The sequence below is a fragment of the Cavia porcellus genome, unplaced genomic scaffold, assembly GCF_034190915.1.
Source record: "Cavia porcellus strain 051 isolate PalLab524CR breed Dunkin Hartley unplaced genomic scaffold, mCavPor4.1 scaffold_18, whole genome shotgun sequence".
NCBI lineage: Eukaryota > Metazoa > Chordata > Mammalia > Rodentia > Caviidae > Cavia > Cavia porcellus.
In genome coordinates, this window is record NW_026947501.1 from 57,037,440 (window position 1) to 57,054,692 (window position 17,253).

At 49.9% G+C, this 17,253-nt stretch overlaps 1 protein-coding gene across 6 annotated transcripts in view; it reads right to left on the minus strand.

The window, feature by feature from the left end:
* The window catches only part of Pax8 (paired box 8), a 55,362-nt gene that overhangs the window by 13,031 nt on the left and 25,078 nt on the right, over positions 1 to 17,253 (minus strand). For 2 of the 6 annotated variants that reach the window (XM_063230023.1, XM_013147367.3), the window contains exons 3-9: positions 11,249 to 11,414; positions 9,256 to 9,453; positions 7,960 to 8,048; positions 7,532 to 7,657; positions 7,069 to 7,244; positions 3,802 to 3,922; positions 3,158 to 3,285 (exon numbers count right to left, since the gene is read on the minus strand). In XM_063230023.1, coding sequence (XP_063086093.1) covers positions 3,158 to 3,285; positions 3,802 to 3,922; positions 7,069 to 7,244; positions 7,532 to 7,657; positions 7,960 to 8,048; positions 9,256 to 9,453; positions 11,249 to 11,414 — 1,004 coding nt within the window. Of the gene's footprint in view, positions 1 to 3,157; positions 3,365 to 3,801; positions 3,923 to 7,068; positions 7,245 to 7,531; positions 7,658 to 7,959; positions 8,049 to 9,255; positions 9,457 to 11,248; positions 11,415 to 17,253 lie in introns of all 6 variants that reach the window. The other 4 variants (XM_063230024.1, XM_023562995.2, XM_013147366.3 and 1 more) reach the window with 3 other exon arrangements.

Genomic DNA, 17,253 nt, shown 5'->3' on the forward strand with positions numbered 1-17,253 from the left:
TGTTCTGATAGCAAGGAGAATTTATGGCCACCCAGAAGTCTCTTTGGAAGAACTAAATATAATTTGGACAAAAGGATGGAGGAGGGTAATGTACTCTTTGATGATAAAACCTAACTCCAAGCTTTCTGATCAGCTGAGCTGAATCAGCCTTAGAGCAGCCAGCACAAGGACAGCCTTGATGTCACTCTCATCTCTCTCATGGCCAATGCGTGGGAATCCACACCAGGATGTTGAAGGGAACTAGAAGGCATCTTAGGAGCCATCTCACCATTTCCTAAACCCTAAGCTTTCCTCTTTCTTAGCTGACTGGGGAGAAGCTGAGACTTAGGAGGTCAGCCACTCTGGAAATCCCACTCTCAGAGCCACTGAGCTAAGGGAAGTGACTCAGAGAAATTCTATGAAGCACAGAAAGGAGTTGCTAGAGATGGCAGGAAGGTCTTAGCAGGTCACTAGGAGGAGGGGAGCTGGGAAGATTCACGTAGGTTACAGCTAAGCTGATTATGAAATGAAAACTTACCAGGTCCTCCTTCCTCTCTCCTTATCTACAGATTTTCCTAGGAATTATTTGGTCTCGTTTCCTTCTACATTTATCTCTTTCCCCCTGGAGAAAGACTGAAGTCCTCAGATTCTTGGGCTCATTCTCTTCCTAACCTTTCCCCATCCTATCATTCCCTGTCCTCCCAGCCCTCCCTCCAGGGGTCAGCCATGTGTTAGGCATTTAGGTCCAATTTGACCAGAAGCCTCAGGTGGACAGTTTATATGGAGCTCCAGGCCAACATCCTGAGCTCAGCAGGGACGCAGCCATCATGTGCCTTGTCCTTGTGGTGCAGGGCTCAGCTCAGTGAACTACAGCCTGACTTGCTTCCTCATCTTGGTCATCTGCCTGGACTCTCATCCTTGCAAGCCTGGCCACTCTTTACTCGAGTGTCTTAAAAGTTTTGCTCTGTACTGAATCTGAAACCCTTGAGCCAATGCTGGTCTTCCTAGATGCTCACACCTGCAGTTCAGCATCATTGGTGCCTGGCTTTGGGGACCACCTGCCTGAAGGACATCCAATGCTGTGTATTTGCCTACCAGCTGCCTGGTGACCACCTGGTATCTGCTGCCAACTGCTTTATCCCATGGATTGGATGGCTTCCTAGTCCTCAAGCTGGGCTGAAACGTGGACCTGTTTACTAAATTAGCAGTTGACAGAAGTTGGAAGCATCACCCCTGATTGACTGCATGTTGACAGGGAACTTGCAGCCTTAAAAGAATGACATGGTGGCAGGCGAGGGTAGGGAGTATGAGTGCTGAAGGGTCAGGGAGCTTGCTCTAGGCTTCTGCAACTGTACTTCATACCCCAGTTTCCTCCGCTGCTGTCCTTCCCTTTCTTCTCAGCTGGTCCTGCCAACACCCCCTGAACTTCACTCAGTGACTGACAGTCTGCTTCCCTTCTCCATGGACTTTATCCATACCATCACTGCTTACCTGCTTAGCCACAGCTCTTCCCCCTCCCCCATTGCCACCCCCACAAAACACACAAGTGAGCCTGGTGAGCCAGCCTCTCCACCCCACAGCAGACAGGAGCCTCTTCTTGATCTCCCCTTACCCTCCCCATCCCATTTCCTGTGCCTCACAAATTCACTCAGCTCAGATTTTCCTCCTTTAATCACTTTGGTCAAAACAAATGGCCCATCTCTGATGACTTTGTCCTCTTGAAGTTTTAAATTGAGTCAACATTTTCACTGCTTCAGACCCTTGAACACAGCCTCTCTGCCCACAGACTGGGTGTCCATCTCTACCAAAAGGAACTCCTGTGTTAGACACAGGGGTGCACAGAGAAGAGAATCTTGACCCTTTCAGCTATTGCTCAGCTCCTGCTTGGCTGGGACAATGTCCATCTGTCAGCGAGACAATTCTGGGTGCCAGACAGAAAGAATTTGTCACTGGTTAGAAGGAAGGAACCATGGACTTTGTCAGAGGACCTGTGCATCTCTGGACTGGCAGAGGTCCTGATTCTCTGGTGTACTGATTTCCAAGTCCAAGGGATTTCTTGGGGTAGCACACCAGATATCTTGCCTGACTCAGCACATCTGAAAACCACTGTTTCAGTCGGCCTGACTCCTGGTCCACCTCCACAGGGCAGGTGGTGCCTTGCCCCATCTCCACTGGTCTCTGCTCTAGTATCTCAAGGTGGTTATAACAGTGGGGAGCAGGGGTCAGAGGGGAAACAGCTCTGTCACTAAAGACCCATACTTCTTGAGGACAACTCTAACATAATGTAGACTCCACTGATACTGAACTACAAGCTACCTGACTTCCTTCCTCAGTCCTGGGACTCCTCAGGGTTCACATTAAAGTCTCATTTCTGTGAAAGCCCTTCAGATGTTTGAAGTTAGTGATCTCTGCTTGTGTGCAGGCCAAACCTTGACTCAGCTATTGCTCAGATCCCGGCCGATCGGACAATGTTCATCTTTTACTGAGACCCAATTCTGCCAGTCTGTACCTGAGGTCTGACCCTTGGGGCACAGGCCCAGCCCTCGACCTGCAGAACACCATGTTCCTGACTAGACTTTGGCTAGGCCCTCCTCCGCGTGCGCTGGGCTTCCTCCATAGTGCACAGAGAGACTACGCCACCAGCACCTAACCGGCTTATCACTTTACATGTTTTGAAGCAGATGAGGTTCCTGGAGGACCCCAAAGGTGTCTAGGTGCCCAAAGGTGGTCTCCGAAAGACGCTGGCATCCTTCAGGTGGTGCTGCCATTGTGCTGGCTATGAAGATAGCTACATTATGGAGGCCCAACGGGCCCAGATCCTCAATCCTTTTTAGGAATCCAATCCAGAAGTTGGCTCAAAGGCTGATGCCTTTTTGCCTCTAGAGTTTTCTTCTTTTGTTTTTTTTACCAAGAGCAAGTGTTACCATTTCACAACACCTGACCCCTTGTTTTCAAGTCTCTATTCTTCTATGGGATCTTGGGGGGTGGTGCACCCCACTTCATGGCACCCCCAAAGCGCTTGCCCCTTTGGCTGCAGAATGTTGCAGATACTGGGACCCACGCCTTAGCACCGGCGGAACTAAGTAGGTAACAGGGTGGCTGGTGGTGGACAAGACAAGGGCTCTGCGGACCTCCCCCCGCCCACGCGGCGCTGCACGGCTGGACGTCCCTGTCGTACCTGAGAGTAGGGCCTGGCCCGTGAACTGCCCGTACACGGGGGCAGCATGGGGAAAGGCATTGAAGGGCGGGACCGAGGCGCCGCCTGGGCCCCCGGAGCCGACTTGCTGCAGATCCAAAAAGGCGGAGCTAGATAAAGAGGAAGGGGTGGAGCTAGAACTGGACAGCTCGGGGGTTTCCTGCTTTATGGCGAAGGGTGAATGAGGATCTGCCAGAGGGAGGGAGACAACAAGGAGAGAGGGGTGTGAGATGACAGGGCGGGAACATGCACACACCAAGCCATGAGGTGTGGGGAGGGGTGTGACGGACGAAGGGGGGGCAGGCCGGGCAGCAGGGGGTGGGGCCGGGCTGGGGCTACTCTCAGGTGGGTTGGGGGAGCCGAGGCTCCACCCCGCTGTGCCCTCCTTCAGTGCAGAGGGAGGGGCTCCAGCGCAGCTGGAGGGGCGAGGAGACCCAGTGGCAGGCCTGAGACTGAAGGCACTGCCCCTAATCCCACGTTGAGGCCCAGCAGCTCGGCCCACCTCTCCTCTCCAGCCAGGGTCCCAGCACCGTCCTGACAGTCAGCCAGCTCTGCCTTCCCGGTCCTCCGGTCCTCAACCCGCCCTCACAGCTGGGTGGAAATGGCCCGGGAGCCTTGAGTCCTACCTGCCACCACAGGGTAGGTCTGGTGAGTCGAGAGGTTGCGTCCCAGGGGCGTATTGGAAGGGGTCAGGGTGGCCTTCCCGTCGTCCAGAGTGCTGTTGAGCAAGGGCAACGGGTAGAGGCCCTGGGAAAGAAAGAGAAGTCAGCAGAGCAGAGTCCCCCAGACCTGCAGCACCCACTCCTCGTCTGCCTACAGACCCTGTAGGTAGTTTGTCTTTGGACTTAACCGACCCTAATCTCCCTCCTTTCTCCTTCCTCCTGTTCATTCTCAGCACTACTTGGTATTTAATGGGTTCTTACTCAACTCTAAACCCTACTGTTCTGCGAGTCCAGAATTGCAAAGTTGGCTGAAGGCATGGGAACCCATGTTTGGGACTGTGCGCACCCTTTAGAGGACCATGCCCTAGGTGGACAGAGTGTCTGTCCTCATCTCCTCACAAAGTTTAGGACCAGAGTACAGGACAGTGCGAAGGGCTGAGAGGACATCCCTAGGAGTATTTCAAGTCCTTTGCTTTACTATTAATTTATTCCTCCCCATATAGGAAATGCAGGCACAGAGAGGCCAAGAAATTCCTGTAAGTAGTGGAATTGGGATAGAGACTTCAGCACCTTTGCTGTTAACTGTTGCCCTAAATTGGATGACAGCAAAAAGCTGACATTAAGACTTTGCCTCAGTTACTCTCATCGCATCCCCTCAGGAGCCCTGTGACATGGATGAGAAAGATGTCTGTTTTGCATGCACAGAGTCTGAACCACAGAGGGTAAATGTCCCAGTTCAGTACATGGAAAGCAGGATTTCCAAAGCTCCAGCGCACAGAATAGATGGCTCTCTTCTCCTACTTCAAGCCTATACAAATAGAAGATTGGGAGTCCAGCCAGCAGCCTGGAGCTAATTTTGTTTGAAAAACTCTTTCTCAAGTACTTGTGGGTTTTGTTCTCTCAGACTTCATTCTGGAGTCCAATTGGCTTTCCCTGCCACGAGCATGGCTATGACCTACTGGGCTTCTTTAAGAAAGAACTTAGTCAACTAAAAGCAAGAGTATACCCCACCCGCCCATGACTTCCTTCCATCCTTCCATCAGGGAGGAACAACACAACCCATTCCCTGCATACAGGTCACCCACATCCCCAACTTTGCACTGTATGAAACAGCGTGCAAAATGGAAATCAAGGAATGCTGTGTGGTTACATAATAGGTCTATTAAAGGCAATCATTTTCAGTGATTTCCATGGAGCTAGATTCTCCAAGGAGCCCCAGCACTTTTTGGTTGCACACCGGGCACTTTTGGAAGCTGCAGTCAATTCTGGGGGCCACCAGGGCACCATCAGCACGTAGCAGCAATTACTGACTAAATGGTGCTCTGGTTCCGTGCCTTCCGAGGAGGCCAACTTAGAGGCAGGGCAAAGATGCCTGGCTTAATGAAACTGAACATAAAAAACCTAATTTCTAGAGAGTGTAAGAAAAGTTTAAAGTGCCTTATGGATGTGTTGATTTAATGTTGAAATATTTACTCAAAAATCCAACTTCTGTTTCACATAATTCAGTGAAAAAAAAATAAAGAAACCTGTCTAGTCAAACATTTGGGGGATATTGGGGCATAAACAACACAGTGATGCAAGACAGGTAAGTAGGGATCCATCTGAATGACACCAGGGCTCCCACACCTCAGCTCTGCTAAGAGCTGCTTTCCCAAGTTGCCCCTGTGCCCCTGGCCCTGAGTTATCACTCCATGAATGGGAGCAGGGAAGCAGGTGGTCACTGAGGTCTCTAAGAGCTCATGTGTTCTCTAAGTCTTTCATTCTGGGATTCACCATACATGTACTCCAGCATGGCACAGGGTATCTCTGTAACCAGAGGGTTTTTTGGGCTTATGGATGGAGCTAAGAAGTGGCTCTGGGACCCAGCAGATGCCCTGGGGCTCCTCATAGGGTTTTTGACTCTCCTTGGGTGACTGGTGCTGGTACATAGCTTTGCAGGCTATTCTCGCAGAGCAGGTTTCCTGCAAGTCCACCATGTCCCTCTGGGAGCCTGTCCTCGCTCGGATGAGCACCCAGGCCTTCTCCCTGGCTTTGCTGATGGCCAGCTTTCTCCACACCCCTTGTAGCTGTCACAGCCAAAGCTGATAAAATCGCTGACGCAGGTTGCCTGCCCAGCTGTGGGGGCTGGCACAAGACCAACAACCCAGCCGGTCACTGGCAAGGTTCAGCTGATTATTGGCACTATTGCCATTGTCCTGCTCAGAACTTAAAGGTGAACGCCAGGACAGACTCACTTCTAGACAAAATGATAGTATAAACAAAGAGGGCAATGGATCACAGCCTAGATACTCCTTAGCTAGTCCATCTGGTGGGACAAGGGGAGGAAGACACCGAAACCGTGGATAGAAAACAACAATTTGCAAGCTCAATGCTTGTCACTGTTGTAGTGTCCTTGTTGGCCTCAGAGTGGAACCTCTCACCTTTCCATCAGCTTTTTACAAATGCCAGCCCACTAGAACTTGTTTCCCTGTGCTAAGCACTGGAAAGAAAAACTTCATATAGCTCATGCTTTATGGTTCTGAATTGCTCAACTCATTCATTTGTTCATCCATTCAGCATATCCTGATTGAGTGGCTATTAAAAGAGGAGCACAGTGTTAAGTGCTGGAGATGAAGATGCCTCAAGTGGATGCCCCATCCTTAAGAAGTCTTTTGTCTTCACACTCTGTCCACTACATTATTATGAGGTGCTGTGAGAGTCCCTGGGAGCTGTGTGAGAGACCTGCAGGACCAGGAGCAGGAGGGATGAGTCATGTCTGAGGGGTAGGGACAGATTGGTGGAGAGGGTGAGTGAGCTGAGTCATAATGGCTGTGTGGTATTTTTCCAGGCAGAGAATGGGAGGAAAGGCATTTGTTGAGCAGAGCACACAATGTTCAAGGGCAGAGAGGTGTGAATAAAGCTGGCATGCTTGGGGACATGAGTGATGCTGGCTCATGGGGTGTGCACAGGGAGCAGCCAGAGGTGAGGCAGTCACCATGGGGAAGATTCAGTTACCACTCCACAGTATGGGATGTGTCCCTGATGGTAGAAAGGTGGCACCCTGTTAAAAGGTCAGTTGCAAAGTCTCAGGGGAGGGAAGGTGAGATGATAGGGAAGAAAGAAAGGACACCAGGGTATCTGGTGGCGCATGGTACCTGAGCCCACTAAAGCAACTTCTTAGGCTCCTTAGGAGAGCTTGTCTCACTCCTGCCCTGGACCACTCTAGTTCCCTTCCCATACCTGGCCTCTCACCTGCTCGCCTTTGGTGTGGCTGGGGGAGGCGTAGGCCTCCGGGTAGTGTTGTCGCTCAAATGGACACTCAAGTGACTCAAGGTGGTGCTGGCTGAAGGCATCTGTGCGAAGGTGCTTTCGGGGCCCGCTGCTGCTGCTCTGTGAGTCGATGCTCAGTCGGCAGCTGTCCTGGTCACCTGATACCCCAGCAGGAAGAAAGCTTTCAGGGCATCTGTCAACAACCCACTCCCTGCTGACATGAGGCAGTGGAGCAGTGGAACAGCAGAAGGGGCAAAGGGCCAGACACTTGGTCTGGGCTGTGGCCAGCTAAGAGACAGCATGTGACCCTGCATGTGGGGACTGGCAGGGCCCTTACAAGGTCCCGGGCCATAAAAGGAGGGGCTTCTTTTCCCACTGAAGCCCGAGCACAGTGCCCTTCTGTGCCACCCCCTCCAACTTCCCACCTCTGTCCTTTAACACTCACTGTCATCCATCTTCCTCTTGCTGTCGCTGCCAGGTTGAGCAATTCCCAGGAGCCCACTGATGGAGTAGGTGGACCCCAGGGAATCCGACTGGGGTGACTCTGGGGGTGTGACAGCTGAGCTGGGGACTGCAGTGGGGGAAGAGGGAGAGCGAGGATCAGGACGTGAGCGTGACACCTCTCAGAGTTCCTGGAGAAGTGTGGAAGTCATTGCTCCGGGGGCCAGAGGGGACATCCTCAGGGTCAAGGCTGTCTGAAGCATTTTTCCCCTCCTCCACACTGTAGTGAGCAGCTCAGGAAGCCAAGCTGGCCACATCTCACTATAACAGCTCAGCCCACACCTAGGCTCCTGAGTACCTGGGTGTCTGTGTGGGTACACAGGTGGGCTGTATGTGAGGGGTGTGTGAGCAGCCAGGTGCCTTGGCACTCACTCAGTGTGTGTCCTGGGCTCAGGGACTTGGTGGCCACACAGCTGTCCATCGGGAGGTTGAAAGGTTGCTGCACTTTGGTCCGGATGATTCTGTAGGAAGAACAGAAAGGCCCTCAGAGAAAGGGGAAGTTAGCAAGACTGAGGTTGCTCTAGTCCAATCACCTTTCTGCTATCACACTTGAGTATGTTCAAGGCATCTCTAACTCATTTTGTCTACCACTAAACCCATGGTCCACCCGCTGTGTCCCTCTTTCATGACAGGGACCATGGGTTGCTCAAGGCAGAACTGCATCTGCCTCCCTCACTTCTCTATCAAATCTGTCATGGTGTTCTGTGGGTTTGACCTTGTTTGCCCCACCAGGGTTGACCTCTCTCTGCACCCCACTGTCAATACCTTAGTGTGCATCATCAACAACTCTGTCCTTCTAGGGTCACTCCATCCACTCTTGACCCCTTCCAATTGATGCTCTCCATTGCAGCCACAGAGGGCTTTTTGAAATTCATGTCAATCTCCTGCTTAATATTTGCCAAGGGCTTTCCCTTGCTCATTGGTCAATGATAAGAATACATAACATGGCCACCAATCCCTAAAGGGCAGGTTCTGTGGATATCTACCTCAGTGCTCCTCATACGCCCTTTCTGCCTACTGGCTCTCTTTCAGTTTCTTGTAAAATAACCTATTAGCTGGCTCAGTGCTCTTTCTGCCCCTGCCTTTCCCTAGTTAATTCTTACTCATTGTTTCTTGCTTAGAGGAAGACTTTCCTACCCACCCACCCCCAACCAAGTCACCCTTTGCTAGCTCATGTGTCTTCTTGTTTCTCCCCATAGTGGGACTTGGAGGTGTCTGTGTGGGTATTTGATTCATGTCTGTGTTCCCATTAGATTGTAAGCTCCCCAGGGACAAGGATGGTGTGTCTCCAGGGTCTAGCATGTAAGAAAGCAGTGAATTCTGTGTGAGTGAGTGAATGAATGAATGAATGAGAAAATGGTTGATTTAGTGTGTGAGTAATTAAGGGATCAAACAAATGCTGGGCTGCATGAATGAGGGCCAAGTGAGGGATCCAAAAAAGCTTAATGCAAGAGGATTCTTACGCTGTGTGCAGGAGGATGTGGGGTTTGAGGAAGGAAGCCGCAGCTAGCACACCATGAATTGGGGCAGGGAGAAGTGACGTCAGTGGGCCTTGTCTGCCTGACTCTGCAGCTTAAAACCCTTCCAGCACCTGTGGTACCTCAGCTGCACCCTCCTTCAGGTCTCTTTAAGGTTCTCCCTAAAGCTCCAGGAGCTTCTGTCGCTCACCTGTTGATGGAGCTGACACTAGGCACTGTGTCGTTATCACAGACACCCTCAGCCAGGAGCCGATCTCTGATTTCCCAGGCGAACATGGTGGGGTTCTGCCGCTTGTAGTCCCCAATCTTCTCTACCACCTTGGGGGTGGCCACCTTGGGCTTGGAACCTCCAATCACTCCAGGCCGGATGCTGCCAGTTTCGTAGTACCTACTCCAATAGAGAATCCCAGAGAATTACCCAATAAGCAGGTGGGGCCTTTGGACAGGGAATTAGCCAGAGCCTCTCAGCCCACTGAGGCTTCTGGGGAAGGGGTATGACAGCAAGACGGGCCCGAGGCTGACCTCACACACTCCACGTTCTCAGAACTGCGTGTTTCCCTTGCTTGGGTAGTTTTACACTGCTGCCAAGCCAGCACCCTGGGCAAAAACTCTTCACTGGCTTTTGTCCTTCCTATCCCCCTGGCCTGTTCTCTGTGTCTACATTTGCAAGGTCATCAAATGAGACACAAGAAATGTCTTTTTGTGGGAGTAGATGCAGTGGGAATTGCACATTCACCATGGTGGCTTCCTCTATCCAGTTTCTCTTGGTCAAAGCCTGAGTGAGGTTCTCTTGGTCATCCTCCCTGAGAAGATAGCTGGGGTCACTAGGCCCTTTGCCTTGTCTTGCTGGTTCACCTTTGCTCCCTGTCCTGTCCGAGTCTGAGCTGATACTTCACCCCCACTTACTGGTGTCTTCAGGTTACATAGTTCAAGTTGAAGCTCCTCCTCCTCTTGGACTCTGGAGTTCTAGCCTCCAGATCACTGGCCAGGTCTAGCCCCTTAAACTGAGTCCCCTCTTTCAAGGCCTCCTCTCCTTCCCTCTCTCTGTCCCTCCCCACAACTAGCTGCTTTGACAGACCAATGGCCTGGGTCACAAAACCCCCCTTCTCCCAGTTGTAGAAGTGCTTAGCTCTCTTCTGTCATATTGGGCTCTTTAACTTTATTTGCTTGTTCCTGGCATCCAGAGATCATCTCCTCTCTGGGACTTCACAGCCCATCTCAGGAGTCCCCTGTTCTTGATCCCACCAAAGGCAACTTTTCCTTAACTGCATCAGTCAAAAAGCCAAGCCTTTCCATGGCTCATGCATGGCTGCTTGTGTCCATACATGAGTTGGAAGAAGGGAACAGATACATGGAGCTGAGTCAGAGCCCCCAGTGCTCTGGTGCAGGGTCACTTCTAATTCTGAAGGCTGGACTGTGTGGAAGTCCAGACCATGTGGCCCTGCCTGGTCTTTAGCTGAGCCACTTTAGCCCTGGATGCCAAGAACTAAAATCATTTGAAGGACAGGTGATTAGCACGACCCCGAAACTCTGGCTCTTTTCCCTGAATTGTTCTGGGCTGGAGCTGAGACCCTGATCTTTTAGTATCGTTTACTAGTATTGTTACTGGATATGGCCAGGGCTGTAAGCACTGTGCTGGGCCTTGAAGATGGATGGGTCTCAATCCTTAGTGTTCTTATGAAGTTTCCTGGTCAATTCATAATAATCACAACATTCTGAGAGGCTGATTGGGAGGGGCAGGTCAGGTTTGGGTCTCTCAGTTTCACCTAACCACACCAGTACTTCCATTGCAGGTACCAGGGGAGGTACACAGGCTTAGACATTCCTCCTGAATCACTCAGACTTCTGGCTGTCTCCTCACTAGTGGTTTCATTTCTCTAGGTCTCAGTGGGGAAAGGACCATTGGGTAGGATTCTCATACCTCAGGAGCACATGGCAGGATCCATATGGATTGAAAATAAAAAGAGAGAAGAAACAAAGGAAGAAAAAAATAGACAATGGAGGAAGAAAGAAGAGCAGCAGAAGCACATTAAGGAACAGAGGCTGACTCCCTCAGCCAGTTCAGATCTTAGGACCAGAGCTGAAGATTGAGAGCAGACCTGCAGTTTTTGGAAGGGTAGGCAGGCTTGTGCCAGGACAGCAGCTCCATGGGACAGGAGAGGCGTGGTGAATTTCGTGCTTACCTGCCAAGGATCTTGCTGACACAGCCATGGCTGACACGGAGCTGCCGAGAGATGTCACAGGGCCTCACGCCCTGGTGGGCCAGGTCTACGATGCGTTGGCGGACCACTTCCGGTAGGGGTCTGCCATTCACAAAGGCCCCTCCCAGCTGGTTCAGCCCTCCATGGCCTAAAATGACAATATTCCCAGGGACAGCTGTCAGGCTCAGGCAGGGAGGCTGGGCGAGAAGTAGCCATGAGTACAGGTGCTGTGCGTGATGGTGACTGAGAACCCTCGATCAGGTGCTTCTCTCTTCCTTGGGAGTATGGCATGGATGGTACCCCCAACCATAGGATAGCTTCAGAGGGTACCTCATGATCATAGAGGACTGAGTTTGAGTCAGACCCTCAGCCCTTCACTTCAAATATCAATCCCCCTGTTCTTCCTCTCCTTGCAAAAGTATGTTAGAGGGGAGGGTTCAGGGTCTGTCTACACTGATACTGATCCAGAGAGCCTTGGGGAAGAAATCCTGCTTTGTCCCAGGATTCCTTTCCTTTTCTGTAAAGTGAGGGCACAGGGTGAAATCAGATCTTAAAAAACAGAATGAGAAACACAGAAGGCTAAAAGCAAGCTCCTTGGGCTGAGCTGGGTCAGAGTGGACCAGGACCCTGTCTGGGGGTGTCCTACCTGAGTGACCCCCAAGATTTTATCCTTCTCTAACAATTAGAGCTCTGAAAACAATGAGCAGAGACCTCACCAGAATGCATCCCAGTGGTTTCCTGACTGCTGCTTCATGCCATAGGGAAGTTGTATGGTGCACAGTCAAGCCATGAGCAAAGCCCAGTCTTTGCTGTGTCTCTGACTTGACCTCTGCCCTCTGGCCCGAGTCTGTGTTTTATCCATCTGGTCAACCCCTTCTCTACCGAGTGGCTAGTGTGTGGCCGGCACTGGAGCAGGTTCAACAGAAACTGAGGTGAATAAGGCAGGCTGGATACCTGCTCTGTGCCTACAGCGTTTATAATAGTAGGAGCCCAACCCAGCAAGCAGTCAATGGACACCTCTTCTGGAGCATGTAGAGGGTTATGGGAACATGGAGAAGGGATGGGCCTTGGTCAGGGACCCAGTGAAGGGTGCCTGGAAGTTTCTAAATTGAGACTGAAGGCAAAGAGATGCTAGCCAAGAGAGGGACTGAAGGTGGGAAACTTCCAGGCAATGGGAACAGCATGTGTGCAGACTTCAAGGTAAGAGGGAAGGTATCTGTTAGGGTAACTCATTCAATTGTATGAAATCACTAGAGCTACATCAGGCCAATTTCAGGGCCAAGATCTCTGTTTTTCCAGTGAAGAGACTGCATGCAGAGACTTTAGGTGACTTGATTTATATGATTTGAATGACTTATTACATGAGGAGGAGCCAGGATTCAACCAAATTTAAGGGCTCAACTCTGTGTACTTCCTGGGTAAGCTCTTGTTTTATGGCCAGAACGGGCTTAGTGTGGGAGTGTGGGATTGGGGCTTCACACGTGTGCTGAGGCTTAGCTATGAGAGATGTCTTTTCACACCCAAGGCTGTAATTTGGGGGACCTGGCTAAGAGGTGATCAGAACCCTAGCTGGGTGGCAAGTGGAAGTCAGAGGGAGTGGCAGGCAGCAAGGAAGAGCCACACGGGTTTTCTGTGCAAGCCAGTTAAGACTATTTATGGCTGAGGGTGGGAAGTGCCCTTGCTGGGCACACAGTGCCCATTATCACCCACAGACTTAGCACATTCAGATTTGCCTGGAAACGTCTCCTCAGGGCCCAAGCTGTCTTTTGCAGAGCAGTCAATTTCCCTTAAAAACAAAAAAGGGCTATAAGCCTCTGCCCTGGGCAGTAAGGCAGGAAGAAAAACCCGCTGGCCAAACACTCAGCATGAGGGACACAGTGATCCATTGTCCTGGTGGAGGCCACTGGGTGAGCTTGGGTACAGATTCACATTCTAGGTTCCACTGAATGCTTTTCCACCAGTCGGTGATGTCTGAGGGGCTCTCAGCGTATCCCAGGTGGTGGCTAAGTGACCACTGTCCACTCCCGAGCCCACTCTGCTGTCCCCTTCCCTGGTCACACTGCCGTTTGTGGAATGCATCATACATCATCATGTTTGTCTCTCAGCCCCTTTTCATCCAAATACCCAACACCAGGAGATGCCAGATAGCTACTCCCTCCCAGGCAAGACCTCGGGGGTCTAGCTTTGTCCCCATTTTCCAAAAACTTTGCTGCTGTGTCCACCAAACTTAGGTGTTTATAAGATGATCTCTATATCTGACAGGGTGGGTTCCTGTTGTTGGGGGTTCTTCACTTGAGTAAAGTAGCAGTTTTTAAAAATACCATTTTACGGGGCCATGAGTGGGGTATTTTTCCTTTAAAAAAAATCCTACTATCCTATTTCTCCAATGCAAGATGTACAGGCTATTCTCTTAAACCATGAGGAAGAACTCCTCAGTGTCCTTAGACACACAATCCCTCAGGGACCCTTTTCAGGGACCCTGAAAGTTATTATCCCATCTCCAGTGTCTCTGTAGTTCCATCTCTGGCCCCTGAATTGTGAATTCTCTGGAGCTTTATTTTACAGATTTCTAAGTGATTTTGTGTTACTGTGAAAAAAAGCCTTGGGCCAGATTTCTTCTTTGTCTCTATTTGATCTAATCTTACCATTTGAGAAAGTGGTTTTATTTATTTTTTTTCTTGTTTTTGTTTTCAACCATAGGATTTGTATCTACTGAATGGAGCTCAACAAATTTTTGGCAACACCTTCTGCTGACCTGTAATGCCTGCAGTAAAAAAGACATGGGTGAAGATAGAGAGTGTGTGGGTAGCTGAAAATCTTGACATGAATGTAAATTTTCCTGCTTTTTAATATTCATGGGGTTTCACTCTATGACCTGAGCTTGGCTGTAGGACTATGGTGGTGGTTCTTCAACTGAGGTGTGGGTTGAGAACAACTGGGAGATTTGATTTGTTTGCAGCTGCTGAACCCAATGCCTTGAGTTTCTGAATCAGTAGTTCTGGGGTGGAACAAGAATTTGTGTTTCTAAGAACTTTCCAGATGGTGAAAATTCTGACAACACCTTATATTCCCTTTCTCCTTCCACATTCTTGCCAGAATGTTATTTCTGTAGTTTAGTTACTTCTTTTCAGCTCAACACATATTAACCAAGCACCCAAGATGACTCAAGTGCAAAGGAATGGGAATGCAACCTTGCACAAGACAAGAATATTGAGCTTAAAGGAACTTAAACCCTTTTTTAGGGGATGCAATTAAGTAAGCTGGGAATTACCACGTAAAGTCCCTTGAAAGAGGTCAGTCTAGGTGCTTGGGAGGCCCATAAATCCTCAGAGGGAAACTTCAGGGAGGAATGACTTAGAGTAAACGCAATGAATATGTTGCCTTAGGAAGTAGAGGAAAAACTCCATGCTTAAGACCTTGGTACTTTGAAGAAGTTGAGGTATTTACTATGGCTGTAGGACAGGCAGGAAGGGAATTTGGAAAGGGCTGTTGGTTGCCTATGGTTTGAGGCTTTGAAGTGAGTCCCTGTAATGGAAGGACTTTTGTCTTTCCTGTGTCCGGTGTGGGGGAGTTCACTCCTCTCAGTGAGTCACCACCAAACACCCAGAGGTGGGTGCAGGCTTCCTTCCTGCCCCGGGGAGGGCCTGGCCACCACTGTGCTAGGTCCCTTTCCATGCTGCTCTGCAGGCTGGTGGGCTTTGAGGTCGGAAGCCAGCAATGAGTAGGAGCCCCCTGGCTGGGCGGAGAGGCGGGTTGAGGGGAAGGTGTGAATCAGGAAGAGGTCTGAAGCTTCATAAGCAAAGGGCCTCTGCAGGTCTGTGCATTGTGGGTGGGATAAGTAGGAAGAAGACAAGACCACTTGGCTGTATACAAGCAGGTTCCTGGGTGCACAGTACCCAGGCTAGAAAATGCAAGCTTTGCTGGGTCAGAGAGGACTTATGCCATAGAAAAGGTGGTGAAACCCTGTAATCATAGCACTCTGGGAGGCTGAAGGAGGAGGATAGCAGGATGAACCCAGCATGGGTCACTTAGTGATTTAGCAAGACCTTGTCTCAAAATAAAAAAATAAAAATGAGGCTGGGGCTAATGATGTGCAAAGATCTTGGTTTCAATTCCTGGTCCCCTCTTCCCTCAAAGAAAGGGATTTGAAGCTCTGCAAAACTATAGGTAGAGATTGGTGCCCAAAAATGTGCCTTTTGGGAAGGTGACATTTGGGTAAGTTCAAGGTCTTCCTTTGGTAAGTTTTTCACCCCTTAGAAGGCCTGAGGAGTAGGGATGGTAAAAGGTAAGAGAGACCCAGTAGCTAAAGTTCTCATTGCATGCACTAATATCAAGCTTTTAAAATAGGAGGGTAATTTTCTCACATCTCCACAGTCCTTTGCCCTGGTCTTCATCATAGCACTGACCGCTCTTGAACAGTAGCATTGCAAGTTTATTTATTTATTTATTGTCTTTTTCTTTTTTATCGGTACCGGGGATCGAACTCACGACCGCCTGCTTGCAAGGCAGGTGCTTATGCCGCTGAACTAAACCCCCAGCCCCAGCATTGCAAGTTTAGATTCCTTTATGAATTCCTCAAGGGCAGGAGCCCTGTCTTCGGCCACCTGGGGTTTACTTAGTGTTCCATTTTACACATGCCACAAAAGAGTGCTTTGCATGTGGTGGTTGTTACAGAGATTCCTAGGACTCCCCACTGTGTTATCCCCAAATTCTATACTCCAGGACTTTTCTCTTTTTCTGTCTGCTTAATCCCTTGCAGCTCTGCTTAGTCCTAAAGCAGCAATGGTTCAAAGTATTGATCTGTACAAATTTTCATTTCACTATCTGGAGACTTTCGTTTTAGTTTCAGAGAGGGTCTGGTGAATGTAAGCTTGAGCCTTGGCAGGGGTACAGTGCGAGGTGCAGGGGCTTCTTGGTGGTGGCTTTAAATCCAGCTATGCCTATTACCTGGCCAGAGCTCATCAGTCTTGGGTGCCCTTAGCCTGGATGGTGCTGTTACCATTCCTAGCACAGAAACCTGTCTTGCAGGTTTCTTTTCTCCTCTGCAACCTCCCAGCTTCTCACCTTGACACTTTCCCGAAATAAAGGCCAGTGCCTCTGTCTCCAATTGCTCCTAAAGAAAATGTGCCAACACCATGGAATCCTGTTGTCCCAACTCCCTCCACCGTTCATGAGGCTATGGGTTACCTGGATACATTAGGCTTTGGAACTAGGTGGACAGGGCCTGGCGTGCTGGGAAGCAGCTTCATGCTTCTGCTTCGCCCACGGTGCCTCTGCTTGCCATCTGTCCTCCTAAGGTGAACTGGCAAGACAGACAGCAGCTAGGTGCAGCTGCCACTCATGTTTCTAACTCACTTCTCACTGATTTCTCATCCCCCTACCTATTCTGGAAGTGTGCTCCATAAATTATCTTCTTTGTTATTTACTTTTCATTTTCTACTAGATCCTTTCTGTGGATCTACAGATGCAAGTAAACTCATCGATGCTACCTCCCTGTCCCTTAGTTAGAAAAAGAAATCTTTCCTTGACTATGAAACTCTTTCTTCTTATTCTTTTCAACCAAATGTCTTCAGAAGCAGTCACACTTGCTGTTCCTTCTGGGTCTATTTCTTCTTTTCCTATTCAGTCAGCTCACTCCTAAGTCTCATGCTTAGCATGAGTGATGGGTGGGTGGGGAGATTTGAGAGAGCCATGTCCTCTCTCTCAAAGAGGTTTCCGTGAAAATGCTGTCCCCATGACTTTAATGGAGCTCCTTTCTATCATTTGTTACATTGCAACTGTTTCATCCCAGGTTTCTGTAAACCCCGCTGCCGCTCCCTCCCCTTAAGGCTTTCCTCAGTGATCCTGCTCTCAGTTCTACCTGCTATAAGTGTGATGGCACTGTAGGCACCCCGGGTGTGTTTAATGGCATCACCCCTCCACTTTTAGATGTTTTTGGAAATATCCTCTTGGGTGATAAAGAGGCTCTTTTCCAGTGTTTTCTTGGT